Source organism: Cavia porcellus, unplaced genomic scaffold, assembly GCF_034190915.1.
Source record: "Cavia porcellus strain 051 isolate PalLab524CR breed Dunkin Hartley unplaced genomic scaffold, mCavPor4.1 scaffold_31, whole genome shotgun sequence".
Lineage (NCBI taxonomy): Eukaryota > Metazoa > Chordata > Mammalia > Rodentia > Caviidae > Cavia > Cavia porcellus.
The window spans coordinates 8647899-8675859 of record NW_026947514.1 but is presented as its reverse complement, the minus strand read 5'-3'; the positions used below and the strand labels follow the sequence as shown (position 1 = coordinate 8675859).

Below are 27961 nucleotides of genomic sequence, written 5' to 3'. Positions count from 1 at the left end.
CCCCGTGAAGACACATTGTCACCCACAAGACAAGGAGAGGCCACCCTGTGAAGCACTTCGCCTTTGAGAATAGATTGGGTTCACAGTGCTGCTGGGAGTGGGTGGCAGGGACTTGGAACTCGCCACAGGTGCTGCTGGGGAGGAAGGCGTGTGGGCATCATTTCTCCTACAGACACCCTACAACCAACTCGTATCCTGCCGGGTACACAGCTTAAATTACAGGCCTGCCTTCGCCTAGCTTTAGGACTGCAGGCAAGTTCCCGAACCTCTCTGTGCTTCTGTTTCTGCATTTGTGAAATGATGCAGGGATATGGCTGCTGGACGGGATTCAGAGTTAAGATGAAAGAAATAAGGGAAAATACAGCTGGAGCACAGGACTCAAAAACTCCAACAGCAACGCAATTTAAGAGGGGGAAGCCTAATATAAAAAAGCACTTCTGCACCTGTTAAGCAGTTCAGATACAGAGACGCGCACTTGACCTGGAGAGGAGCCGGAAGCTTGCCTGGAGAAGTGGGCGGGGCAGGAAAGGGGTGCAGCTGCCGGGCCATGGAGGCAGGAGGAGAGGCTGATGGGAAAACTGCCCCTGGCTCCCAGACCATGGTGCTGTGGCTGTGCAAGCATGTCATCCTCACACTGCTCTCTGGAGGGGACATCTGTGATTGTCACCTCCATTGCATGTGTGGGGACACAGGTCCTGAGATGGCCAGGCAGAGGGCCTACCAGGGGAGGACCCAGATCTTGTCCATCCTGACAGCAAGGTGTGCGTCTTCCTTGTGTGAGACTCATCTCAGAGCAGGATCCACACATGCAGATTCCCTGGCGTCCCTGGGTGGCATTTATTTGTGTCCTACCGGAGGGGGCTCAGGCCAGAAGCTGTGTTAATGAGCGTCCCAAGACATTCTCTCTTTTTTGGGAGGGCGTTTGAACCCAAGGACTTTGCATCCCCAGACCTTTTATTTCTTTATTTATTTTTAATTTTGAGACAGGTCTCACTAGGTTGTCCAGCATGGGCAGGAACTTGTGATCATCCTCCTGCCTCGGTTTCCCAGAATGCTAAGATTACAGGTTTCCGACACTAGCCCTGCTTCTGGGACATTCTTACAGTGTGATCAGGCAGTGTTAGGTGAGATTGTTCTGCCCGTCAGGCTCAGCCCACTTTCATAACTGTGATGATTAAAATATATAAAATGGCCTTTCCTGTGTGAATGAGACCTCCTTCCAGAGGGAGTGTTCTTATCCCAAGCTGACCTCAGTGCCTGGGAGGTAAGTTGGTGTATCTGGGCCTTGGGTTGAATCCTGTGTGCTTGATTCCTGGCCAGTGAGAGCAAGTCAGAAACTGGAGAAATAAAACACTGAGCCTCATTTTACAGGTATGGTAAACTGAGGCACCCCCTGAAGTTTTGCCTGGAAAGCACACAGTTTGTGCAGGGATAGATTCCCTTTCCCTGTCCCTTTGTGTTTCCAGTTTGAGTGGGTGGGGTCACCATTCAGCCTCTGCCCTCAGTCACATTGTTGGTCCCTTGGGCCTGACCAGCCCCTCCCTGAGGTTGAGGGTGATCAGAGACACTCTTACCAGGCACAGCACCAATTGCCTCCTGGAAGCCAAGGGCAAAGCAGCAGGCGGGCAGGAACTGGCCTTTAGGGGACGGCAGGGGATGGTTAGGTTAGGCTGCCCACTCCATGTGCTGCTCTGTGCCACTTCTGACACCATCCACACTCACTCTTGTTTGGTCCTTGTGGCCGTCTGTTGCTGTGTGCTGTCCCTTACCTCTACTTTGCAGGCTCACCTGCCACTATGGAGCCAGCTCGTGGTGCCTCCCAGGTCCTCGGACTCCATCCAAAAAGTCTGTGCCTGACCCTTTCCTCACCCTGGGCTGCTTTGGTTTTCCAAGTTTGCAAAACATTAATTAGTGCTGCCCTCCTTCAGATGGCCCTCTGGGCACCCTGGTGAGCCTTCAGTAATTTCCGGCCCCTTGGAGAAAGGAAGGACCACCCTGAGTCTGCAGGTCCTGGGGCCAGAATCATGGAGGGCTGGAGGGAAGAGGCGGAAAGCCAGATCGCAGTCTGGAGGGAAGTTATTTTTCAATCAAATCAGGCTTTGCCTTGCTAATCCTCCTCTGCAGGGGTCCAGGGCAAGAAAACTCTTCTCTCATGAAGACAGCCAAGGCCGGGTCTGGCCCACAACCTGCATTTAGAACCTGGGTCTGCATCTGTGAGAATGAGCAGACGGGCAGGCATATAGCTCAGAAAACAGCCAGGCCCCCAAGGACTCAGAGCCTCCTTGGGAAAGATGTGGCTGCACATTGGGGAGGGACAGGAAAGCTGAGGAGCCTGTGTGACTCCGCTCCTCCAAGAAGAGCCGATCTGGTAACACTCAGAGAAGCTCCTTTTGCCTGTGTGATCCTGAGCGCTGATTCCCTGTCTCTGTGAGCCTCAGTTTCCTCCTTTGTGAGCTGGAGATGACTGTCTCATGTGTACCCAATACAGCGAACGGGCCTTAATAAATGTGAAGTTCTTACTTCTCACCCCCGAGAGTCCTAGATGGTCGTTGGGATTGGATGCCAGGTGCTCCTCATTCTAAAATAAATGAGTTCTGCTTCTAACGTTGAAGTCACTCAGACTCAAGTAAGAACAGTGTGTTTTAGAGAGCCCAGCTGCAGCTCGCATAGTAAGACTGGCTGGGGGGAGCATTGGGATCTACTTCACAGCCAGAACGATTAGAGCCCGTGCACAAAACACATGTCAAGTGCAGAGCCTTTCAAAAACTACAGGGTGGCAGCCAGCATTGCCATGAAGAACTGCGAAGACGATTTTTGGCTTCCACCCCCTCCCCACGCACACAAATACAGACGCTGAATGCATGAGCCTCATCCCACGGGCAATAACAAGTGCACTCAGGAAATCTAGAGGTTAGAGGAGGTGATGTTTGCTCCCCATGGTCCCTGGAACAGATTTCCTGTTCTGTCATTAAGGACCAGCCCCGTCCTAATGCCTTTTCAAGATCTCCTGGTCATTGCCACCTTTGTGGGTGCATTCCACCCCCGCACCTGCTCAGCCCCCCACCTCCACACACAAACACTGGGCTCATCATCCTGAGATTTTTTTTGTCCATTCCCTCCACGTTTCTCCAGACCCCAAGCAATATACGGTATTTACGAGCTCTTGCTTATGCCTTAATCTCCTGCATTCATTCATTCTTTGCACCCTGAGGCTAGAGGCAGGCTTCCTGGCTTAACAGGGTGACCTCCAATCGAGTTAATCTGCAGAGGCTTAGATCCTGGAAGATACTGCCCGGCTCTCCAGGATATGCAGTTGTTTCTGTTTCTGGCTTTCAACTCCACAGCCAATACTTACTAACTTGCGTGGCTTTGTGACAGAATTTAGAAGTTATGGGGGAACATAAAGAAGCAGAGAAGACCTCACAGACAGCCTGGGGTCCACATGTGGGCTGCTGAGCCATCCCGTCTCCATTTATTTCCTCTGGCTTCCTGAGAGAGTGGAGGTGAAAGAATTTTGCAGATTGAAAAGTGTTAGAGAAATGCAAGGGCCCCTGGGTGTTTATGCATTAAAATGCTTGTTATGGGAGGAACAATTGGACGTAGACTAAATATCTAGCCTGCCTTACTCAGTAAGGATAATGTACGTTAGTGTTCTGTGTACTCTCACAAATGATGGATCTTTAATAACAGAAAGGTGTCTGTTGTGTTAGGGCTGTGTTCAGCTGTGAGTGACTAGCATAAAATAGAAGACCCAAATGGTCATCTGGGACCATTTGTGGCATCCAGCTGAGCCATGGAGGAACCAGCCCCTTCTCAGTCCCCATACTTAGCAGTGGCTGGTATATTTTCCAGCTTCACAGCTCCATTGGAGGAAGGCAGAGGGTTTAAAGGAAACACGACACACACCAGTGTTCTCTACACACTTGTATAGAGCACGATGGGAAGGCCCACCCCTTACTTTCCATTTCATCCTCACTGGCCGGACTTTGTCACATAGCTGTCCCTAACTGCAAAGAAAGCTGGGGAATGCTCATGCTGGGATTTGTTATTTAGGGAGAAGTAGATATTGAGAAGGCAACCAGCAGCACGCCACAGTCCACCCCATTAGCTACCCAGCATTCCTGCAAGCCCATGTTCCCATGCACATACCTGACCCATCTCCCTCCTAAGGCAGGAAAGCGTACAAGTCTTGTTCTGCTCTTGCAGTCAAGGCCACATCTGGGGTCAGGAGGACCTGCCAGCTTCTCCACCAGGAAGGGCTGTGTTGGGTTCCTTGTACTTGGGTACTCAGCACTCCATCTGAGCCAGAAGGCCGGAAGCAGTTTCTTGTGCTGTAACCTCAGAGAGAAGGCCCAGCACAGCCAGTCCACAGTGACAAAGAAGGAGTGGGAAACCCAACAACCAGTACACCTCACCGTTCAGGACTGGCAGCTTGCAGAGCCCACCCCACCCCGCAGAGCACTGCTCTGCATGCGCAGTGTGGTCAAGCTGTTAGAAAACTACACAAAAGTTGTCTTAAAAATACAGAAGGGAGAATGGAAAGGAATATGTTATCTTACTGTAAATTGATACATGGGGGTTTTTTCCTGTCGTATTTTCCAATTTTTTCTATTGTAGCCATCTTATCAATTTTGTAAAGAAATATCAGGAACCCTGTCAAGAGTCCCGATTGTCTTAAGGGTATGGCAAGAAAAATAAAAATCAGAGGCAATATATGCACTTCAATGAAAGACTCAGGCTTTTCATTTAAAAAGCAAATGTCTTTTGGACTTCTGAAGACAGGGTTCTTTTCTTGGAGACATTGTGGGCAAAAGCAGACTAAAATATTCAAAATTGTGACTAACCCAGCCTCTGACAGCACGTATCTACCTGCAGAGGGGCCCTCCAAGGTAGCCGGTAGCGCAGGGAGGGCAGTGACCCAGTTTAGGAGGACTTAGGCTCATTCTGTGAATGATTTCTGCCCAGGTTTATGGGGGAAGTCTGCGAGGAGAGCCGCGGGTGACATCTGGTGTCTCAGGCAAGGTGTCGTCAGCAGGCCGTGCTGTGTAATGGTCGAGGACCTGAGCTTTGGGGCCAGCCGGGTTTGAAGCCTGTTCTGTCACTTGCTAGGTGACTGACCTGCTTCCTCCCTGCCTTAGTGCAGCTGTGGCACGGAGATCAGAAGTGTTCCTTCCAGGCAAGGACTCTTTGCTGTTTTTAAACATTGGCTGATATAAATTCCGCAGTTCTTTTTGGCCTTTTCCATGTTTCTAGGTATTGATTTCTGTTATATTTTTCAAATGTTCAGGCTTTGTTTTATTGTTTTTAAAAGTTTGACTGAGGATCCAGCTAAGGACCAGTCCTCAGTGTGTGGCTCAGGACCGCTGTGCATTTCTTGTTTCTTGCAGTTTGCCTGTTGGAGAAATTTGCGAGATTGCTTTTAGTTCTAACAGGAACCCGAGAGAGCAAAGTTCAGTGAGAGAGCTGGGTTTGCTTTGGGCAGAGCAGGGCAGGGTCTCCTTGCGTGCCTCTGCCTCTTTCCCTCCCCATCGCTCATCTCTGTCACTGTCCCCTTTCCTTTCTCATCTAGTCTTTCTGCTTTCAACTCATGGGGCAGTAGATGGCCTTCTCACTGTCCCCTCTGTCCAGGGGTCCAGCCAGATAGAGGCCAGAATCGGTCCCATTCTGAGTTCCTGAGGAAGGACCTTGGGCCCATCTATGATCGGATGACTGACACACTGGCTTCCAGAGTCCCTTGCATGGCTCGCGTTGATGAGCACAATGATTCTACTTGTCTCCTGGTGTGACCAGATTGGAGAAAAGGAAGAAGTCTGTTCCACACGCGGCACAGAGTGAGTCCCAAATGCACAGCAGCTTTAGCAGCGGGACAGCCAGCCAGAGATTTGGGGTCAAGCATCATGCACTGTGGTGGCCCACGGAGGGCGCCTTTGTCTCCTGGAGGGCACAGTGCCAGGACTCATCTGGAGCCTGGCCAGGACTGTACTTGGCCACTCTGTGCATGTGGTGGTCCTCACATAGCCGGGCTCCTCCCAAAGCTGGGCTACTCTTCATGGTGTCTCAGAGCTCCCAACGGCCACCAATAGGCAGCTTTGATGTCATGTTGGACACACTGATATAGCCACAGTGATCTGCCCAGCCAGGGATGAGGCTCAGAAGCCCCCGTGGGGCCAGCACAGTGCAGGGCGGGGCCCCACACTAATCCCTGAGTATTGCGGTCCAGGCTCTATGACCCAGGTCTTCGAGTTCTGCTTGGGGTTGTTACTCACGTTAGCATGGCTGGAAGAGCTATGACAGCATGTGTCTGTCCCTGGAACACAAACAGGAAAAGAGTCTCATTCCAGGGAAGAGCTGGTAGTGCGTGAGCACTGGTTGGTTGTCACATTGGCACAGTTCCGTCCCCTGTCTCGGGTAGGCAGCCTGGCATCTCGCATGCTAATTAGTGAGAAGTCTCGGCAGGCAGTGACACTTCCACCTACAGGAGAATGTGACACCTCTTGCCTTTCCCTGTCATAGCTGGCAGTCTGCACCTCTCCTGCCCAGGGTGGAATTGAAATTCACACTGGTGTCACTTTTGCTGGCAGGTGGAAACCACTGGTGGAAATTCCTTTCAGGGTTCCTGTTGCCACTTTCCTTGGAAGCAAACAGTAAGCATCTTGCCTTTCTTTGCCTTTGTCTCCTGTATGGATCCCTTTCTGCTGCCTCCCTGGGGCCTTCTCTCCTGGACACAGGGACTACAGACTCCTTCTGGTTTGCCCAGGACTCCCCAGCCTTAGCACTGGAAGGCAGGGGTACTCAGTCACCCTAAGGCTGGGGAGTCTCGTGACCCATTGGTTTTCTTGTGCACATGAAAACCCTGAAACTAAAGGGTATGTGTGGGCTTTTTACAGACAGCTGTGCTGTCTGTAAATCAAGGCTATGCAAATCAAGGCTGTTGTCGTGCAAGGCTGTATGTGTTTAATCTTCTTTTAAAAATAGCTGAGAGCACGAGGTCAAGCAAATTGGATCTGTCAAGCTCTGTTCACCAGGGACAGCCTACCAGGTCCGCCTTTCTACTGCAGCTGACCCGACTGCACAGAGCAGTGTCTTCTGGAAGGCCTGTCTTGAGATGCCTGCTCACAAGGGTTCCAGTGGCCCAGCATGGTGCCTCTCTTGCCAAACCTACACGGCCACCTCCTGGAGCACTGCTTCCTGCTCTTGTGACCCAGTGTCCCCGTCAGCCTGTCAGAGTTGTTGCGAGGATTAATAGGCTTCATAAACAGTGCTCTCACCTGTCTCTACCTCACCCAGGGGCTTAGTTCTCACTCAGGACAGGCTGGAATCTGCTGCCACAGCAAGCCCAGAGCAGTTGGGGCCAGGCTCAGTGAAAACCCTTCTCAGCAACCCAACAGCAGCCCTGTTTCTTGGACAGCTCTACTGGTGACCCTTGTTTAGGGGAGACTTGGTAATCCAGACTCCTTCTCATTGTGCTTCTGCCCTCCTCTGGCTTTTGGGGTCACCTCCAGGAAAATGATGCTGAAGCTCTGTACAGGACTATGTTAGAAAATAGCATGCCGGCATCCCATTGGCCAGAACTCAGTCATGTGACCTCACCTAGCTGCAAGGGAGGCTAGGAAATGTCATAGGATCATGGGCCTAAGAAGAAAAGGAAATCAGTTCTGGCAGATACATAGTAGTTAGGCTATGCCACAGAAAGGTTTTCTAACTAACCATCTGTGAGGATCCCATGTAGACATTGTTAGTGAATATCTCTATATTTTCAAAACAACATTCTTATAAGGATGTTGTGGTTTCTTTTAAACAGAAAAGGGCCTTGGCTTCCTGTGAAGTTATATCAATTTCTTTATTGCAGGACTTACCAGGGTCTTAAACATACTGATCATAAATATTCCTGAGAGGAAACAGAGTATTTCATATGTACCAAACTTACAGGCTTTTTTTTTGAGAGGCATTTTAGAATTAGTTAATATTGTTTGGAAAATATTACTATAGAAGTTACTCACATTAGTATTCAGAAGCCAGAGGCATAGGAAAAAAATCACCAAAATTTTTAGTTGTTAAAGGGTGTGGGGTGCATACCTGTAATCCCAGCACTTGGGAGCCTGAGGTAGGAGGAGGACCATCATGAGTTTAGGGCCAGCCTAGGCTACGTAGTGAGTTCAAAGCTGACCTGAACTACATAGCAAGACCCTGTCTCAGAAAATAGACAGACAGATAGACAGATAGGCAAACAAGCAATTGAGGTTTTCGGCATAGAGTTTAGTCCCCAGGATCCTAGTGTCAGAGGCCAATAAGTAACCCTCGTGAAGTGTGAGTACTCTGTCTCCTTTCCTTTCTTCATTCCCTCCCTCCTTTCCATCTTCCTTCCTTTTTCTTTTTTTATAAAATACCCCTTCCTCCATCCATCCTTTCTTTTCAAAACTGGCAAAGGAATCCCAGGAGGACATGTCTTGTTATTTACGGTTGAGTACAGTCATCACCGTCGCCCAGCTGGATGAGCACGTGAGTAACTTCTACAGAACCACTTAAATCTCCGTCTCAATCCTAGCTGGCTGCTCATGGCAGTCTGGCTGGTTTGGGCCTATCGCCCTGGTCTGCCATCTGGGCCATTGTTAAAATCTCTATTCCTCAGCTTAGGTTTTATGGCTGGCTGGCGTCATTGGTCATAAATCAAGGTGGGCTGAGGTTTAGCACTGAGGTTAGACAGGATCACTCTCAGGAAAAAGTAGTATGAGATTTTTTTTTTAATTTCAGTTACAAGTACCAGATATGTACATATATATTTATATATTTGTATATTTATGCATAAAATATATATCGTATATGTTTTCTGTTTTTTATGTGTGTATATTTTAAAACTTAATTTGGTGTGTAATTGGGATTAGCTCTTTGGAGCCCTGAGTTATGTGTTTTGGAGTGGCTGAGAGGGGCGTGTGGTGGAGCAGGACACGGTATATTAATTGGTGACCTGTGGGGCTTGTGAGAGAATTGGATCTAAGTGCCCAGACTGAATGAGCTTGGCAGTTTTATTTGAGTCTCTGTGGGCATGTACTAGAGAGACCACCAGTTTGTGCTGGCTAAATATTTAGCTCCTTGCCTTAATGACTATGGGCAGAGCCCCAGTCTGCTCAAGGGACAGAAGAGAGAAGGTTCCGTGGGGCCCGAGGGACGGTGCCAGGGCCCCTGCTCGGCCCCTGCTCAGGCAGGCCCACTGCCGTTGCACACCCGTCTCTCCATAGTTGCACACCCGTGTCTCCGTAGTTGCACACCCGTCTCTCCATAGTTCCATGCGACTCGGCCTGTGGTCCCAAGGAGGGTTTTGCATTTTATTACCAAAGTCTCGATAAAAGGGACCTGGGTCAGAGCAAACATTTGGGGAGGAAAAACAAAGGAAATTAAATGCGAAATCACGGCTGGTGAAAACCACATGGAGGCCTTGACTTTAATACCGCCAGCTCTGTGGGGGGAAGTGGCCCCCAGGAGTCGGAACCAAAGGACCTCGGCCTGGTATTCCTGAAGCCTGGCCCCTCTCCTGTTTAAAAAGAAATTGCCATTTAATTTGTTTCTGAGTTTTATTTCTCAAGTGAACCAGCGTGGGGCCATGGAATGAGGTTGTGTTTCTGGGAGGTGTTGAAAGATGGGGAGAGGAGCGAAACTGCTGAGTGGGGCCTGCTGTGCCAAGAGCAGGACGTGGGGCTCATCCCGGGGCACAGGGGCCCTGCAGGGAGGGCTGGCATCTCGTGCACTGTCCGTGGGACAGGAGGGGACAGTCAGCCCAAGAGGCTTGCAGCGAGCCAGACAGGACCCTCCTGGTGAGTGGGGTCCGAGCCACAAAGAAAAGGAAGATGTTTGGCAGGGCAGGAGAATCAGGCTTCTGGACAGCGGAAGACGTCAGCTCAGGACGGAACGGGGAGGTGAAAGTAGGTGACTCACGAGGTCACCCAGGCAGCCACCGCTCGGATCTGTGGGAACGGGTTCCAGGCCCCTTCTACACAGTGGTGTAGTATTGGTGTAGACCCCCACGTATTTTCCTGAGTGCTTTGTCATCTCTAGATGACCTGTAACACCCAATGTAATGAAAATTGTGGTCATACTGCATTGTTCAGATGAGAAGCAAAGGTCTGCATGTATTTAGCACACCCCATTCTTTTCCAAAGTTTTTCATCTGGTTGAATCCAAGGATGCAGGGGTTGCAGGTATAGAGGCCTGACTATATATAGGCACTTATGCAAGAGGTTTCTGGACTGGGGAACATCAGAAGAGCCTCCAGCGAGTGTCACCGGCAGGGCTCTGCTGTTCTCCACGCCGAGATGGCTCCCTGCAGCACTGTGCCTTGTGGGAAGTAACACCCAAGCATAGAGGCAAATGCACACCGTGGCCTCACTGTGCCCAGAACAGGCGTGAAAGCTGAAAGCAGTGAAGCTTCCCGCACTGCACCTTCCTACCTCTTGAAGGTAAGGTTAGGGGGGGACCTCTGTCCTCAAATAACCTTTCCAAAGGGCAGCCAGTCCCTCACTGCCAGATGACCTTGCTGTCCCAGCCCTGGGTTAGCAGACCCTCTAACATGTGCGCACACATGCCCCACGACACACACACCCAGGGTGCAGGTCGGATCCGCTCTGACCCAGTTTTGAGGAGCTGTGCTGGCCGCAGACTCTGCAGCTGCCACATCAGCCTACACAAAGGCTTAGCTCATGAGGATGGATAAAGGAAGGACTGTAGCACCTAGGTGTGTGTGACGTGCTGCAAGCTGTAAGAGTGAATCAGTCTATTTACTGAGTGTATTTGTCGGCTTATCCATTGTTAGATGAAACAGCACCCACAACTTAAAGACCGAGAGGTTTAGTTTGGCTCCCAGTTTCAGGGATTCAGACCATGACCAATTGGCTCCAAAGCAGGAACATCATGGCAGAATGGAGGGCATGGAGGAGCAAAGCTGCTCCCCTCATGGAGGCCAGAAAGCAGAGCAGAGAGAAGGGGCCAGAGGCCAGTTAAAGACTCCGAAGGGCTGCCTCTCTGCCCAGCCAGGCACCCCTAGAAGCATGCTTTCCTAATCTCTCAGGCAGCCCTGGAGTCAACAAGAAGACAATCGAGCTTAGTTATCACGCTGAGCAACTTCTATACATCAGCACACAAGTCTTCCCCATTGCTTAGCAGCCCCAGGAGGGGAGCCGTATCTTTGTTTTGCAGAAAAGACAGCCTGGCTCAGGAAGGGTGAGTGATTTGTCCGAGATGAACTGGAATAGCAACTATGGCCTTTGCCACATGCCCAGCCCCAGCTGAATCTTTGAATGCTTTGCCCTTTGCAGGCCCCATAACTATCCCTTCCCCCCTTTCCTCTGTCACCTGCATGTATACCTTCCCTGCTGCCTAATGCCCTAAAGAACAACCACCACAGTGCCCCTTCCCTGTGGCCTGCTGAAGTCCTCAGCTGGCTTGGGTAACACCAGGTCTGAGAATTCGATCCTCCCAACTCCATAAAGGAGATTCTGTATACCTCCTTGTACAAATGGGGAAACTGAGGCCTGAGGGCAAACTGCTCTCCAAGGCCACTCAGAGGAGGCTGTCAGCAGAGCCCTCCCATTCACTGAAACTTCTGTGTGCACCACGGGAGCTTATCTGAGCTGGGGGATCACTCTGGAATGTGAGGTGATCCCACGAGTTCCCCTGTACACTGGGGCATTTTGGGCCAGGCAATTCTGAGTTGGGCGGATTATCCTGGGCCTTTAGGGATTGGGTTAGGGTCACTGCTAGGAGTCTGACCCACCATGTCAATGGAGCAGGCTCTTGACTTGGTAAAGAGCATTTCAGGGCACTCAGAGAGAGACACAGAAAGGTTTATTAAAGATGGACACACTCATAATAGAGTGCAGGCCCGAGAGAGAGACACAGAGAGAGACAGAGAGCAAGAGAGACATTATAGTCTGGGGCCGGGAGCATCTGTGTGTTCCCAGATGTCCTCAGGACTCCCAGGATATGTGTCCCTACTGTCATCAGGTTACGCATTTGTGGACGAGGCTGACTGCAAACAGTTTGCATGAATGTTAAGTTTAGGGGGTCTGCTCCTTTGAGGATGCAGTTGCGGGGTTCAAGAGTTTTTAGTTGGGAATTAAAAATGCAGGTTCAATTACAAATAAAGGACAGTGGTCCAGTAGAGGCATATTGTATCTTGGGGATTTGTTTTTTCCTTTGGTAGTGAGTTTCCTGGAAGGAAAAAAAGCAATATAACCCCCACCCCCACCCCGGTACCAGAGGATTGAAATCACCCAGGCAGGCACTTAAGCCACTGCGCTAAATCCCCAGCCACCCTGGGTAACTTCAATTGTGTCCTAAAGCTGTGATTTTCTTGGAAGTACAATTTTACAATTATGACTTCTCCTGTTTCCTTATCTGTACCCTCTCTGTCCCACACCAGTAGAATGCTGGGTCTCATCCTTGGTCTCTCTTCCTGAGAGATGTCTGCAAGCCACGACAACCGAAAACTGTCTCTGGATACTGCCACACATCCCTCAGAGGCAGTCACCTGGCTGAGAACCATTGGTCCCTGGCCTTGAGGAATCCTGAACTGGAGGGAGTGGCCTGGCTGGTAATAGGAGAGGGGAGCAAGGAGGCCGGAGTGCTTCCTGGAGGTGCCCCCAGGGAATTTGTGACAGTGCATCTAAAGGGGATGCAGGTCATACTGAGGAGCCTCCGTGCAGCCAGCCGGGGTATGAATCTTGTTTGCGAGTGGCTCCTAGCGGCCCCGGTACTTCAGCTCCCCAGCCTCAGGCTCCTTATTTACAAAACGGGGCAGCACCAGCCCGGCTGTATGTGCACATGGCAGGTTTATGAAAGCTGTAGCTTTTGCACAGAAAGTGGTGGCCTCTGCTGGTGGCCCTGGCCACCTCTTTCAGCCTTCACAGCACCGGTCAATGAGGCAGACTCCCTAATTCCCATCAGTCCTTTAATGTCACAGTGGTAGTGACAGAGCAAAAGCAGGCCTCAGTCCCCAGCTGGCACCACAGCTGAGACACAAGGCTCCATCCTGGTGCCAGGTTCTGAGAACCCCCTGAGGTCTGCCCAACCCCTCAGAAATGAGGCTGAGGCAGGTCCCATCCTCCTTACCTCCCTCTTCCTTCCCTGCAGCAGCATCTCTGAGGCCAGAATTAAGTGGCCTCAAGGGCCAGTCCAGACTGGGCCTCCTAGGCCCAGACACCTCTCAGGAGAATCAGATCCCACAGCTTGGGAATTCAGACCAAAGCTACTCTGCAAGGTACCCATCATCAGGAAGAGTCCTGTGGACAAAGGACAGGAAATGACTTCTTGCCTAGTCCCCTGAAGCATTCCCCATCTGAGCTGTCCTCACTTAAACCTGAGAACTTGTCCGCATTTCAGAGGCCACAGTGGGGCCAGGGCTGACTCCAGGCGGCCCTTCTTCCGCCAGCCCCAGGCTGCTATGCTGCCTCTGCCTCTCTTCCCTGCCCAAAGGTCACCAAGAAATTGAGCAAAGACTGTTCTCAGACCGTGCCATCCCCGACTGCCGCGCTGGGTAAATGCAGTTTCCCAGGCCTCTGTCTCAGAGAGCTTGAGTCTTTAGATCTTGGGTGGAGCCTGGGAAGTAGCATTTTAACTGTTACCCTGGAAACTCTTGATGTTAATGACCAGTGGGCTGCGCTTTAGAAACTGAGTCAGTTCTGATCACATGGAGGTTTCGTGTGTGAGAACCTGCAGACGTGCGCATGTGTGTACATGTAGGTTGTCTCTGGGTGTGATTGAAACTCCAAGAGAAGACGTTTCCTCTATGCGTTCTTGTGTTCTTATTTATTATGGGGTGTATATCACTTCTAAGAGCAAGTAAAACTGCCAAGGCTGGGGCTGGGGATTTAGCTCAGCAGCATAAGCGCCTGCCTTGCAAGCGTGTGGTCGTGAGTTCGATCCCTGGTACCAGTAAAAATACAAAAAAAAAAAAAAAAAAAAAAAAAAAAATGCTCAAGGCTTTGTGCTAGGCAGAGAGGAACAGAAGTGTTGGGGAAGAAATACTGTATGGGAAGGAGGTCTGGGGCAGTGTGGAGTTAGGACAAGTGTACATGAGGCAGCTTCAGCTCCAGAGCTAGTGGCTCTCTCTCCGTGGCTCCCTGGTGTGAGCCATGCAAGGGCTGGCTGCAAATATAAACTAGACCGAAGCGGCACCTGGGAGTCTGGCCTGGTGGCGTCAAACCAGGACACTGGGCCTCCCTCCCTTCAGCCCCTGTCCCTGGATCCTGAACCTGGTCCACCCCCCCCCCCGACTCACTGACACCCTGGCTGGCCAGTTAGAGCCAGGATGGTGATTTTACAACATGGTTATTACTCTATTGCTGCCTAGTAAAGCCACCCTGGCCCCACAAACACTCTCCAAGAAGGCCAGACCCATCCAGAGAAATGGTTTCCTACACCTTTACAACGTGATGGAAAAAAGGGGCCGTTGGCTTTATGGAAGCTATATAAAGTTTATGGAGTCTTGGCCAGCCGAGGGTGACTGTCTGCAGGGTGGGGGTGGGAGTTTTGAAACAGAGAAGGCCAGGCCAGACCCCTGGCCCTCTGTCCAGACTCCAGACACTGCCCCCCAAGATCCAGGAGTGCTTTGTGAACCTGAGGGCCGGAAACTGGGTGGGGGAGCAGCTGCGGGAGATGTTTTTGGGGTGATCGTGTGTAATCTCCATAACTTTGCTATGAGACAGGGGAAACCGAGGCAAGTGTATTTTTTTTTTTTTTTGTCTTTTTCATTTTCATTTTTATCGGTACCTGGGATCGAACTCACCACTGCCTGCTTGCAAGACAGGTGCCTATGCCGCTGAGCTAAATCCCCAGCCCCCACAAGCGTATTTTGAAAGGTGTGAACTTGCCCAAGGTCAGTGTGACTGTGACACAGATGTGCCGGGGCAGCCCGGGGTTCTCACAGTCGTGCTCTGTCTCCAGTATATTGAGCGATGCACCCCTTTTCTTGGTGTTGGAAATCGGTTCTTCATACCATTTCAGTCCTAGACTTGTCTGTTCCACGTGGTTTGGCCCCATCGCCCCTAGGCACCCTCCTGTCACCTCTTCTGTGTCAAAGCCGATGTGTGTACGGGTTTGCCCAGAAGTTGTTGCTCACTCTGGGTAGGATTTGAATCCACGGTCTTTGTTTTTAGGACCCACAGTGTCGCCATCTCCTGGGGACCCTCCTAGGGCCCTGGAAGAGCAACTGTGCAGCCTAAAGGCCCCTCCTCCTCTCCATAGCACCTGCCCCGCTTGCAATTTGTTTCTCCTTGCACATGTGCCCTGCAGCATCCATGTTTTCTCTCTCCTGCTTGGCTGTGAATTCTTGGAGTGCAGATTCCAGGAATGCTTAATTCTGTGTCGCTGATTTTGCCTACAGAGCTTGGCATAGTTCCCAGCATACAATAATCACTGCATAAATATTAGCTGAGGGTGGATGGGTGGATGGCTGGATAAATGGATGGATGGGTGGATGGATGGATGGATGGATGATTGGACAGACAGATGAATGGGTGGATAAATGGATGGATGGGTAAGTGGATGGATGGATAAGTGGATGGATGGGTGGGTGGATGGATGGATGGATGGATGGATGGGTGGATGGGTAGATGGATGGATAAATGGATGGATGGATGGATAAATGGATGGATGGATGGATGGATGGATGGATGGATGGATGGATAAATGGATGGATGGATGGATGGATGGATGGATGGATGGATAAATGGATGGATGGGTAGGTACATGGATGAAAGAATGGGTGAGTGGATAAGGTATGTGCAGCTGACCGGTACCCACCCACCTCCACATTCACACACTTGAGTGACGTTAAAGCAGCAGTCTGACCAGGTTCTCACAGGCTTTTACTAAATGCACTTCTATTTTGGGGTTGTATACTTTGCTGTCTCTGAGGCCAGATGGAGAAACCAGCCTGCATGTTTGAATGTGTGTGTAAATACTTTACAGTCCCCATAAAGTTGCTTAAAGACAGGTGGGGGTGCAAATATAAACTAGACCAGCCTTTGGGGAGGGCAATTTGGAAGTAGCTATTAAAATTTTAAATGTGCCTACCACTGAGCCCCAGCCCTTCCCCTCTGCGTGGTGAAGGATGAGAGATGCATTCAGATGTTTGTGCGCAGAGAGCCGTGGGCCAGGGCGCTCACTTGGGGACGCTTGCTGCTGTGTCACTCGCAGCAGTGAAAGGTTCCTCGCAGGTGTGGAGCAGAAGGTGGGGACCCCAGACCATGGAAAATATCACAGTTGTCGAAATCTGTTGCTGCAGAGGCAGGGAGATCTCAGGTGGGGACATCCAGAGCCTGAGACCCTGTGACTCACGGAGCCCTCCTGCCACCTGCCCTTTCTACCACCTTCTCTTCCTTTCTCCCACCCCTTCCCCTACAGAGCAGTTTCCTGGAATTAGATCTTTAATCTTGACGCTTTCTTGTCTCAGTGAGTGACCTTGCCTTTCAGAGAAGGAAAGAAATGACAGAAAAGCAGTTATGAGGATAATTACTGTCTGCCGACTTTTCGATTAAAAAGATTGAAAGGTGTGATATTAAAATGTGATTTACGGAGGCCAGGAGGAAAAGGCACTGTCACTGTTACAGAAAACCACGGCCTTTTCCCCTTTCCTCCTACAGGAGATAAATTGGCTCTCATTTTCTTATTGCTAAAGAAGTGTGAAATGGCTTCAGGCATCTGTGACATGTTCTCCTGGTTTGTTGAAATCCAGACCTCAATGATTTAGGAGAAGTCTGGCTTGGCCCTCTCAGGGACACTTCCTGAGAGGCTGGCAGCTTGCAGACCTGGGCACTGTGATCTCTGCAGGAGTGAGGTGCAGGTCCTCAAGGACCCTGGGACAGCGCTACCGCCAACTTTAGAGAGGAGGGCAGATGCTCAGGAGCCAGCGCTCCTGCTTGGCCGTGTATTGCCTCCTCAGTGTCTTCATCTGCAAAATACTGATGATAACCCTGCTGATTGTGTAGTCTCCAACAAGTGTGACATCTCCCAGGACCCCATTTGTCACATCTGAAGGCCTTCACGGTGTCTGTCTGGGGTTGTGTCGTAGATCAAATTCAGTAATGCACAGCAGGGCTGAGGTTGGCTCAGGTCACACAGCAAATGCTCTTGCCTCTTGCTAAAAGCGTGATCATTCCTGCGGGCGCCTGGGCAGTAACTTGAGAGCTGGGATTGAAACCCAGGTCTTCTGTCTCCTGGGTGCTGGCTGGTGTGGGAACCCAGACCTGGGTGTGGCCCAGCTCTGCCTCCCTGTAGCCTGTGCCCTGGGCAAGCCGCTGTGTCCTCCCAGCACACTTTTCTCACCCACTTGGCAGGGCTGTCACAGGTTTTACAGACTCAGAGAGACAGCCATTTGCGGATGACAAGGGGCTGTAGGGATGGGGTGAAGGGAAACAAAGGAAAAAGGATTAAAATGCAATATGTATGTGTACCAGCTCCCCGAAATGAATGTATTCATTGTGTATCTCAAACATGTACTAATAAAAAATAAGTTTAAAAGAAATGGCCTCGGAGGCAGGTGGTGGATGACGGGCCCTTCACAGTGAAAGCTGTCAGCTGAAGAGCCCTTTTGGGGAACGCTGTCCCCTGGACAAAGGAATCTGGTCCTAGTTCATGTCCCTTCACACACCCTGGCTCCATAGCTGGTGCCTGCAGAACTCTCCCACCCTGGAAGACACAAAGACTTCCCTGGCTAGATCCAGGGAAACAATTTTAGAAACAATTAGCTACCAAGGTGGAATAAAGAGCCATTATGCCAGGGACTGTGCAGTGGATGGCCTGTGCCACCCCAGGTGTCCTTAGGTGAGTCCCCATTGCTGTAGCGGGGGAGACTGCCCCAAGGTATCATGTGCTCGTCCAAGAGCCACCAGCCTAATGTCTAACCCTTGGCCTCACCTCAGCCTGCCTGCCCTCTGTCCCAGCTTGTGAGACCTGTCTCAGCCACTTGGCAGCTACTTGCCCCTGCTGTCTCCAGGTTTTCTGCATGTGCGTGTGTGTGTGTGTGTGTGTGTGTGTGTGTGTGTGTCCCTGCCACCCCCATCACATCTGCCATGCTTCTTAACCTGCATAGTCAGGTGTCCAAAGCTTGTTGTGGCTACAGAGGGCTTTCGCTTCTGTGTGTCTGAGTGCGTGGGTTTGCCAGGGCTCCGGGGCTGAGCCGGGGAAGAGGGTTCAGAGTGCTGCAGAAGCTCGCCTGTCTCTGCTAGGAAGGGCTCTCTCTGTTTTCACCTGGGACTCTCCAAGGCCATCTGCCATCTACACGGTATCTCCCAGGGAAGGGGAGAGCAGGATTTTACATCTCCAACACCCCTAGCTAACAGCTCATGGCATTTCTGTGTTTTCAGTTGAGAGAGAAAATGTGCAGAAGAGGACTTTTACTCGATGGATAAATCTACATCTTGAAAAGGTGAGTGGTGGGATTGGGGATGAGTTAAGACATAGATGTATCTATAACTGAGTCTGGAGCTCCTAGGATGGTGTGGAGCTCTGCTTTTTGTTTTTGTGGTTTGGTGTTTGGTTTTTGACAAAATGATCGCACTAAGCAGCTCAGGCTGGCTGTGAACTCACTGTGTGGCCCAGCCTGGCTCAAACTCCCAGGGATCCTCCTGACTCAGTTCCTGAGTGCTGGGATTATAGGTATACAGTACCATGCCTGGTGACTCTAAGGTTTTTGTTGTACCATTGCCATTTGAGCATTTATATACCTTTCTTTCCACTGGTCCCATACCTGATACAGTAAGCTGCTGAGAACATCAGCAAGATATTGAGAAAGGGGAGCTTCTGTCTTTATACGGGGACCCACAGGGACCCCACACTTCAGAGTTGCATGCAGGGTGGTCACAGTGCTTCACACCCTTCCATCATATCCTGGGGTCCCCAGCAAGCTCTATTAAGAGGCACTTGTAGGCATTGGCTGATTTCCACAAGGGTTCTGGCCATCTCTCAGCAAAGCAGGCCCCTATTTCTCATGCAACACTGCTATTGATGGGTAATAGTACCTGCCAGGCATCCTGCTCAGTGCGCCCCACCTGCCAGGTCTCCTCCCATCCCCAGGACACCCCAGATTGTTCCCTGCTGCTGGGGGAAGGAATCAGAGGCACCTGGGCCATTGCACAGCTTTCCTGAACTCTTCGAGGCTTCCCTGGTGCATTGAACTCCTTGGCTGTTCTCTCCGGTTTACTTTCTCTGCTTGTTGGCCGTGCCACTTGGAGTGGCTTTTTGTCTGCAGGCTGCTTTTGCCTGCACCATCCCAGAGCAGCCGAACCACCTCCCGAAGAAATAGGCAGCTGCAGAGGAGAGCAGAGCAGTGCCGAGCAGAAGCCGGGTGCAGCCAGCAGAAATCTAAAGCCCCCTTCCTCGGAAGGCTGAATCCTAGGGGCTGGGGATTTAGCTCAGCAGCATAAGCACCTGCCTTGTAAGCAGGCGGTCGTGAGTTCGATCCCTGGTACCGGTAAAAATGAAAAAGACAAAAAAAAAAAAAAAAAAAAAAAAAGGAAGGCTGAATCCTGGGGCTGGAGGACAAGAGATAAATCTTCTCTGTTTGAGAAAGCTGCTCTGTCAGGATTCCTTTCCCCAGCTTTGCCTCCTCTTTCTTTTGGAGCACTCCTCTCTGGTTCTCCAACCACACCCAGCCAGCATCTCAGTTCCCACCGCGATCAGGGGTTTCTCTTATGTCCCTGTTCTCCTTTTAAAAGGTGTGGCTTACTGTTGGCTGCTCTCAGAGGAAATCATTGTGATGATTAGAAAGCGGAGAAAGATAGATGGGATTTTAGGGAGAATTTGGATTCACACGATCCACCTTCAGGCTGGACTGTTTCCTGAGCAGGCACCTGACCCTCTGCTCCCCCCACTGCAGAATGGTTAGCGTGGCACTGTCTCCTAACTCACCAATGTCCACCTCTTCGAGTGGACAAATTCACATAGTGCACGAAGGGTTATCAGTCTCTTGCTGGTGGGTTTGCCTATTGGTGCATTTTTGGCATTGCTCATAAAGTGAAGTGTTATTTTTTTAAGGGGGGGCAGTCCCTAAACTCGAGTTCACTGAAGTCCTAAATTAATGCCTGATGTATGTCAGGGTGGCTGGAAATTCCTACTGGGGGACCAAAAAGAGCTGTGGAGTATTTCTTTCTTTCTTTTTTTAATTAAAAAATAAATACAAAAAAGAACAGAGGGTCATATAGCAAATCCCCCACACTCAGCCACCACCCAAAGTGAACCTCTGTTAGCATTTATCATTTCAGGGTTTTCTCCTCAGTCAGGCTGCTGCCCCTTCTCTGGGGCAGGTGGGCAGCGCCAGCTCTGAAAATAAATCAGATAACACCTGAAGCTGATGCGTAATAAACAGGCCCAAATTAACAGCCATGTTTCCAAGCCTGAGACTTTCAAGAACAGCCTTTCATGGGAAGGAAACCCAGGAACTCCTTGGTGAATTGGGCTTAACTGCAATTTGAAGGCTGTCAGGAATATTTACTGAGTCTCTGGGCTTCTGGAAAAGTTCCCTAATTTACCGAAGGAGTTCGATCATGCAGAAAGCCCTGGGGGAGCTGTTGATTCGGCCATACCGATCCCCTGAACGCTGGCTCCAGTGTTTTGCCTGGAGCCGTTTCAATCCCTCTCCTGCGTCCAGCCCTGTGGCGCCCGGCCAGGCCCTGTGTGATGCCGCTGCAGGAGCAGCCAGTGGAAACTATGCTCGGCTCCGAGTCCAGAGTCAGGCCCGAACGGTCAGGCTGGTAACTGGAAATTTTGTTAGTCCATTCATCAGGGCTGTTTTGTCGGGGCCTCTCATTTTCTGCCTGGCATTAGCGGGAATGAGGTTTGTAAGAGCCTCGGTAACTTGACGCTGCTCGCCGGGGTGGAATGTGCCGTGCAGCTTCGGGAGTTTGCAAAGAAAACAGTTTGCCTTTTAGTTCAAAGTCGCTGCTGCTCTTGAAGCAAAGCCCTTTTCTGTGCACCTGTGGGTGGAATCGCCCTGTATTTTAACTAACTGGGGGCACAGGGACTCGTATAAAGTGTAAGGAAATGCCACCTTCCTTAATAAAAAATAAAACATGGGCCCTCCGAGGCTGCCGGGGGCGGAAGGAGACTTTCCCGGAGGAGAAGGTGGCTGGATGCCAAGGCACTGTGATTCCAAGATTTTTCTCTTCACCAGGTCTCTGGCTGGGTAGGGCTGCCACTGCCCCGGGTCACTGCACCCCTAAGTCCTGCCTTCTCTGTGAACGCCAGTTTTCCATCCCCAGGAGCAGTCAGAGCTTCCACACCAGCTGCTCTAACCCAGCCAAAGCCCCAGTTCCAAAAGTGGGGGGGGGTCTTCACTCAGGCTGGGAGCTCAGGAAGATTGCTGTATCTGGATCCTGCACCCTAAGGTTCCATTGAGCCCAATCATGCCGTGTTAGGGAAATGATGATCAAACTGGTGTTGTCTGCAGAGCCTGGGGTGAGGGGACCCTGCCAGTGGCCAATCCTAGAGTGTTATAACTGACCACTAGCTGTGCCACTGAAGTGTGGATCTGGGCACACCTGTGTTCAGGTAGTGGGGCCCTATCCAGGAGCTGGTACTATACTGAAAAGCTACCTGACCAAATGCTGGAACCCTTACCTAGCTGCTTGGAGACTCAGTTTCCCCAAATGTGAAATGAAGGACTTCCACTAGATAACTTCCTGTGAATCCTACTAGAATTATTTTGCCCAGTGGTGGAGGCTATCAGGATATACCACTTCTTTTCCCCTTCAGCAGAAACAGGGCTGTGAATCTAATCATGGGGTCTGAGAGCTAAAGGTCACTTACTCAGTTATCCCACTGTGGCTGAATCTTCTGCCCAGCTCACCTATCAAGTGGCCATGCATGGGTATCATGTCCAGAAGACAGGCTTCCTGCCTCTTCTGAGGGGCTTCCTATTGACAGACAGTGGTGTCTGGAAGTTTCCTCCTGCATCGAGAGTGCATCTCCGACGTAGTTTTGTGAATTACACAGATCACACTCCTTTCTTCCTCTCCCACAGTGTGACCCACCTCTAGAAGTTACAGACCTGTTCGTTGACATACAAGATGGCAAAATCCTAATGGCTTTGTTAGAAGTCCTGTCTGGGCGGAATCTGGTAAGTACATCTTGCAGGGATCGGGGAAAAACAGTATGCAAAGGAAATCACTGCTGAAGGTATCCTGGTTTCCTGTCTCTGTGACAAAATACCCGAGACAAACAACTTGAAGGAAGAAAGGCTTATCTTGACCCCTAGTTGTAGAAGTTGCTGTCCGTGGCTGCTGGGCCCCATGACTTTGGGCTGTAAAGAGCCGGATCATCATGAAGGCACATGTGGCAATGTCACTGCTCATCTCGTGGGCCCAGGAAGCGAAATGAGAGAGGGGTGGAAGGGTCAGGTCTCCAATATTCCCTTCAGGGTCACACCCCCTGCCAATGACGTCACTGCCTTCTACCGGGCTTTACTTCCTGAGGGTTCTGCCACCTCCTAATCCTTGCATAGGCTGGCAGTCAAGCCTGTAGCACATGGGCCCCTGGGACCATTTAAGAACCATACCGTAAGAGTAGGTATCTGCATGCCCATGCACACAGATGGGGTTCCTGTGACAGGAACCATTGAAGGCTGACATTCCTTTGTCAGTGACTCAGACTGATTCATGCATGTAACTGAGCAGTATCTTTTTTTAAAAGCAAATATAATTTGGTGATTAAGAAAAATGCCCAGTGTTTTTGAGGTGCCTATGATAGGCAAAAATGGAAACCAGAAAATTAAAGTTTAACTAGCCTCTCATCATATTAACTGGTACGATCACTAAGAATCAGAAAGACTGAAGACAAAGGACTTTTGGCAGCCAGATCCTAGTACCTGACCTGAGACTATCTCAACCAGTGTAGGCTTCTAGAACCTTCTTTAGGTATCAAGGAAGTTGAATTACACAAGCTATGGTGCTGACATTTGCTCCACTTTAGATGGGAGCCAAACCTCACAATGATGCAAATATCTGCTACACGTAGATTGGTCCTTTTCTCCTGAGGTTCTGTCTCGGCACTGCTGACATTTCGGGTCAGGTAGTTCTTTGCCTGTGGGGAGTCAGCCTGTGCATTGCAGAGTACAGACTCTAACCGCTTACTGCCATTAGCATCCTTTGACATGGCATCCAGAAATGTCCCACTCGTGGTCACACATTCAGGGACAGACTGATCCCATCCCAAATGCCAGTGGTGTCCAGGTTGAGAATCCTATTCTAGACCCGACGGTGTGGTCTGGGCTTGGTGACCCATTGTGTCTACCCAGAGGGATCTGTTTCAGCCGTGGAGCCTCAAGAGCCCCACTTCTGTTCTCAGATCTGATCTCATCACCCTCCCTCCCATCGTTTCTGCCAAGCCCGTCAGGCACTCTGGGAAGAACCTGCGCAAATTGGGAGAGGAGTTCTAGGGAAGGGTAACCCATTGCCTCAATAAAACAGCATTGGGTTTCCTAGCAGGTCAGAAGGAGCCAGCAATGTCCCCTGAAAAAAATGTGTCCTGGTACCTTGTTCTGTGCCTGGCAACTCGGGGATCCCTGCTCTGTTGCCAGAGACTAGGGGAGCAGCCTCTCCCTGGCCTTGGCATATGTTGGGAGCCTTCAATTCTGCAGCCCAGTCAAGAGCAAGCCTCCACTTCCCTGCCAGCTGGGTCCTGCCCAGTGGAGGCTGATGGACTTACCTGTAAGGGGAGTTTTCTCCAGGCACGTGAGCGTGCAAAGCTAACTTTGTCAGAAGTTTCACTTCCTTCCTCAGCCCCCACTCCCCTCAACCTGAGGTAGCTGTGCACAAAGCTCTTGGCCAAAACCCAGAAACATCTGCCGCCCCGAGGGAGGCCCCGGGTGATTTAGCAGCTGAGCAGTGATGTGGACAGCCGATGCTCGCAGCCCTGACGAGCGCTGTGGGCCGGTGGGGAGACCACAATCCACAGGGCCCTGGAGAAGCGGGCGTCTAAGAAGCCAGGAGCTTGGCTGGAGCAAAAAATTGGACAGATTTGTCCCTGGGGAACCCACTTAGTCCCCCCATTCACCAATGCTATGAGTTAAGTCCCGGGTACTGTAAATAAGGGGGCCTCTGAGGGCCCCTGGGTTTTAGCCACCAGCCCCTCACTTTGTCCAGAAAGTGATGTGGAAAGGATGGACCCAAGGAAAAACACAGCCACCTCACCCTTGGGGCTTCCAAAGTGCCTGCGTGGGCTCAGCCTGGCTTCTCCTGTTCTGTTTTTTCTTGTTTTGTTTTTTTTTTCAGCTGCATGAGTACAAATCCTCCTCGCATCGGATTTTTCGATTGAACAACATAGCAAAAGCACTTACATTTCTGGAAGATAGCAACGTAAGTGTCGGGGGCCCATCTGGTAACGAGCTTCTCTGGGAGGAGGAGGACGAGTTTAGAATTTAGTGCCGATCCCAGCAGGAAGGTGGAAAGGGCATCTAGCTCTTAGATGGTCCAGAAATAACTCAGAGAATCCACCCACTGGGGAGCCAGCCCACCTCTAATCCATCAGGATTAGAACTCCAGACCTGGTCAGTCCTGGAGGGGCTGGAGCCACTGACCAGCTCTCGATCTTTGGAATTAGTTGACCTTTCTCTTTTCAGATCTTGGAATAAGAGTGAAATAAGATGCGGGGTGTAAAACTTTTTCTTGCAATTTAGGAAATGCGCTTCCCGTGCCCTGGAAGCATTTCGGTGTCCTCCCCTCCCCCACAGGACTGTCTGCACGTCTTTGCTTTCTATGCTGTTTGGAGGTCTGCTTTGTGTCCTTCCCAGATGGGAGGCCACGGCCTGGGGGTGGAATTCCCAGTCTCCCTTTTCATTAGACAGCAATAAATCTGGGTTAAAAGTCTCCTGCTGGCCTGATGCCTCTGCACTCACCATGAAACTTTCTCCCGAAGTGTGTGTCATTCAGGCTGGGAGCTGGTGCTGGCTGATTTCAGCAGGAAAGGAATTTGGTGCAAGGGTGCCAAGTTGTTCACAGATGACCTCAAAGACTGGAGAATGCAGGCCCAGAGCTGGGAGCGGAACCCAGGAGTGCGCTGTTCATTGTCACCACAATGTTGGATCAACCCAGAAGCCCATTAACCAACCAATGGTTGAACAAAATGTGTTCTCTTGACAGCATGGAGTATTACTTGGCCCTGAAGTAAAGGGGACCCTGACAGATACTACGTCAGGGATGAGCCACGTTTATATTCTGCCAAGCGAAGAAGGGCTGATGCAAAGAGAGCATGGTGGCACATGCCTGTAAACTCGGCATTTGGGAGGCTGAGGCAGGAGAATTGCTGTGAGTTCAGGGCTACCTTGGTCTACATAGTGAGTCTGACTACACAACAAGACACCACCTCAAAAACAAGCACAACAACCCCCAAACCACACGTTATAGGGTTCTGCTCATACAGAACACCTAAGACAGGGAAATTTCGAGACACAGAAAGCAGGTGAGTGGCAGCTGAGTGCCAAGAAAGACATGAGCCAGAGGGTACAGAGCTTCCTTCAGAGGTGATGAAAGCCTGCCCATGTCTGTGTGGGCATGCTCTATATGGAAACCACTGAATGGGCAGGTTGAACGGAACCTCAGTTACTTGGCAGTGAAACTGTTGAAAAAGAAGCGTTCCCTGTATGCATGGAAAGGTGCCCTTTCTGGAGCAGGACTTATACCAACAACCTCTGCTGGAGCGTGGACCAGCCCAGTGCTGAGAGCCTGCCCGCTCTGGCTTCCAGCCTTGGCATCTGCATTCTCATCCAGACTGCAGAGCTCTGTAAGTAGAGGTGGCAGAAGCCAAGTCCACCTTGGCAAGCTGGTGCAGACGCCACAGTGTGCAGCCTGAGCCAGTGCTGCCCGGAGAGCCCCCTCAGCTGGGGTCTCACCGCCTGCTCCCCTCCACCTCTCAGCATCCCGAGAAGCACTGTCCTCGTGGCAGCATCTGTGCTGAGTCCCAGGGACCATTGCCTTTAGGACAGCATGGGGTCTTCAGGCAGCCCAGTGGGGGACTCCTCGTTCATCTTGCCACACGGCTGGCTTAGAAGCGCACTCCTGCTGCATCGGCCACCACACCGTGGGGTCTGGCATGCACAGGCGGGCTGACTCCCACGTGTGCCAGGTGACCGGGTCAGTTAAAGCTTGTGTTCAGCAGCTTGGGTCACCTGCTAGGTGTCTTCCGTGGGCCTGGGACTGTGCCTTAGAAACACAGCCAAGCCTTCAAGATGCTTCAACAGCGACCTCCCATGGACAGCGTGCTGCACATCCTCCGGGCCAGGATGGTGAGCAATGATCCTGCAGGAACAAAAACACTCCGCTGGGCCTGGCAGGCTGGGCTGGGCGGCTGCTGCAGGTGGGGACAAGTCTGTGCACACGAGTGTGAAGAGGAAGAACAGAGCCACGGCTTGGGAAGGCCTGGCTTCTGTAATCCGGGCGGACATCTTTCCTAGACTGTCTACAGCAGACCGTCAAAATTGCTTCTGCTCTCCCTTTGCTCGGTGTTTCAGAGTCTAGAAATGCCCAGGTGTGGCTGCCTGTCAGCCTCGGGACCCGGAGTCCTGGAGAGCCAGGCAGGGTGGACACATGAACTGCACAGTGGAATGACGAGGCCGTGGGACGGAGACGGAAGCAGGCCTTTCGGGTACCATCTTCTCTGTTCCAGTCCCAGAATCTCCAGAAGGCTTAGAGGGGCCCTCTTTGGTGTCTTCCTGTCTGGCTGTCCCAGCTCCAGGAAGAACAGGTCTCAGTGGCCCTGGAGGACAGGAGCGGTGCCCAGACTCAGTGATGGATCTGCGTGCTGCAGGTGCTGGGGCTGCGGGTGAGCCCCTCACTTTCCTCACAAGGGCACATCACAGAGCAAGATGGGCTGGCTCGCAGGACCGGCGGTCATTCACCTGAGCCTTGGCCCCCTTACCTATAAAATGGGCACGTTACAGGCATCGAAAGAACAAATTGCAGGTGGCAGCCATTGCTCCACAGGAGAATGTTTATCCTGAAGAACCCTTGGTTAACGCCCAGAGGGGAGGAAGAGTCAGCTCATAAACCAATTGGTCCATGAGGTTCCAGCTGCAAATCCAGCTGAGTTAGGAGGAGGAAGTCAAGGGTGATTGCCACGAAGCTCTTGGCAAGTCCAGCTGTTAGAATGCCAGCTCCCAGCAGAAAGGAAAAGCAGTCGTCACCCAGGGGAAGGTCTGTGGGGTCCTCTCCTAGGGCGTGGGCCTCCTGCAGTCGCACCTTCCCTCAGCCCAGCAGTGCACTTTCTCGTCTTAACTGGGAGCCAGCTGCTGCCCGCCCAGCCCTCACCTTGCCCTCTCTTGAGATGGACACTGTCACACCCAAGGGATGCCCGCCCAGCTCCTCTGGAGCCTCAGCACGGGGCCATGGTTGGCCCTTGTCATTTGGGCTTCCCCCGTGCAGAGGGAAGACAAGGGTGATGGTAGCAGCTACCTGCTTTGATCCCTGGGCCGGAACGTGTTCCCTAAGCCACAGGAACGGGGAGCTGTCAAAGCTGGGGTTTCGCAAGTGATTTGTCACATGGGACGAGTGCTTGTGACGCATGTGGATGATGTGCTGGACCTGAATTTGATCGACTGTGTTGTTCACAGTACCGACAACTTCCTTCCTGGCCCCCATCTGCATTGTCTGAATTATATTCTTGGCGTCAGCCCCCAAAACAGACTTCACCCAGGGAGCCTGGATGTCTCCCTTGATTTGGGAAGCCCTGTCTCATGATTGGTGTTGTCAGACACCTGGGACAGGCTGATAGGATCAGAGACCGGAGTCAACCAGTTCAGAAAGCCAGGGTGCAAAGGGAAGGAAAGGCAGATGAGGAATAAAAAGACTTTGGATGAAATGTTCACCTCCTGTTTTATCTTCGCCAGTGTCCCAGGCTGACTGTTGGGTGGGGTTCCCTGCTTGCCCTCTCTCCCCTGGAAGGGTGGTCTGTTCTCTCTGCAGAGCTGTTCAGCAGCGAGAGG

General features: G+C 51.3%; 1 protein-coding gene across 4 annotated transcripts in view; it reads left to right on the top strand.

Annotated features, from left to right (window-relative positions):
* The window catches only part of Clmn (calmin), an 88709-nt gene that overhangs the window by 37692 nt on the left and 23056 nt on the right, over positions 1-27961 (top strand). For all 4 annotated transcript variants that reach the window (XR_010044876.1, XR_010044877.1, XM_003462992.4 and 1 more), the window contains exons 2-4: positions 18357-18418; positions 22010-22105; positions 24258-24341. Coding sequence is in view for 2 of the 4 variants with exons in the window: in XM_003462992.4 (XP_003463040.1) it covers positions 18357-18418; positions 22010-22105; positions 24258-24341 (242 nt within the window). In the remaining 2 variants the exon portion in view is untranslated. The remainder of the gene's footprint in view (positions 1-18356; positions 18419-22009; positions 22106-24257; positions 24342-27961) is intronic.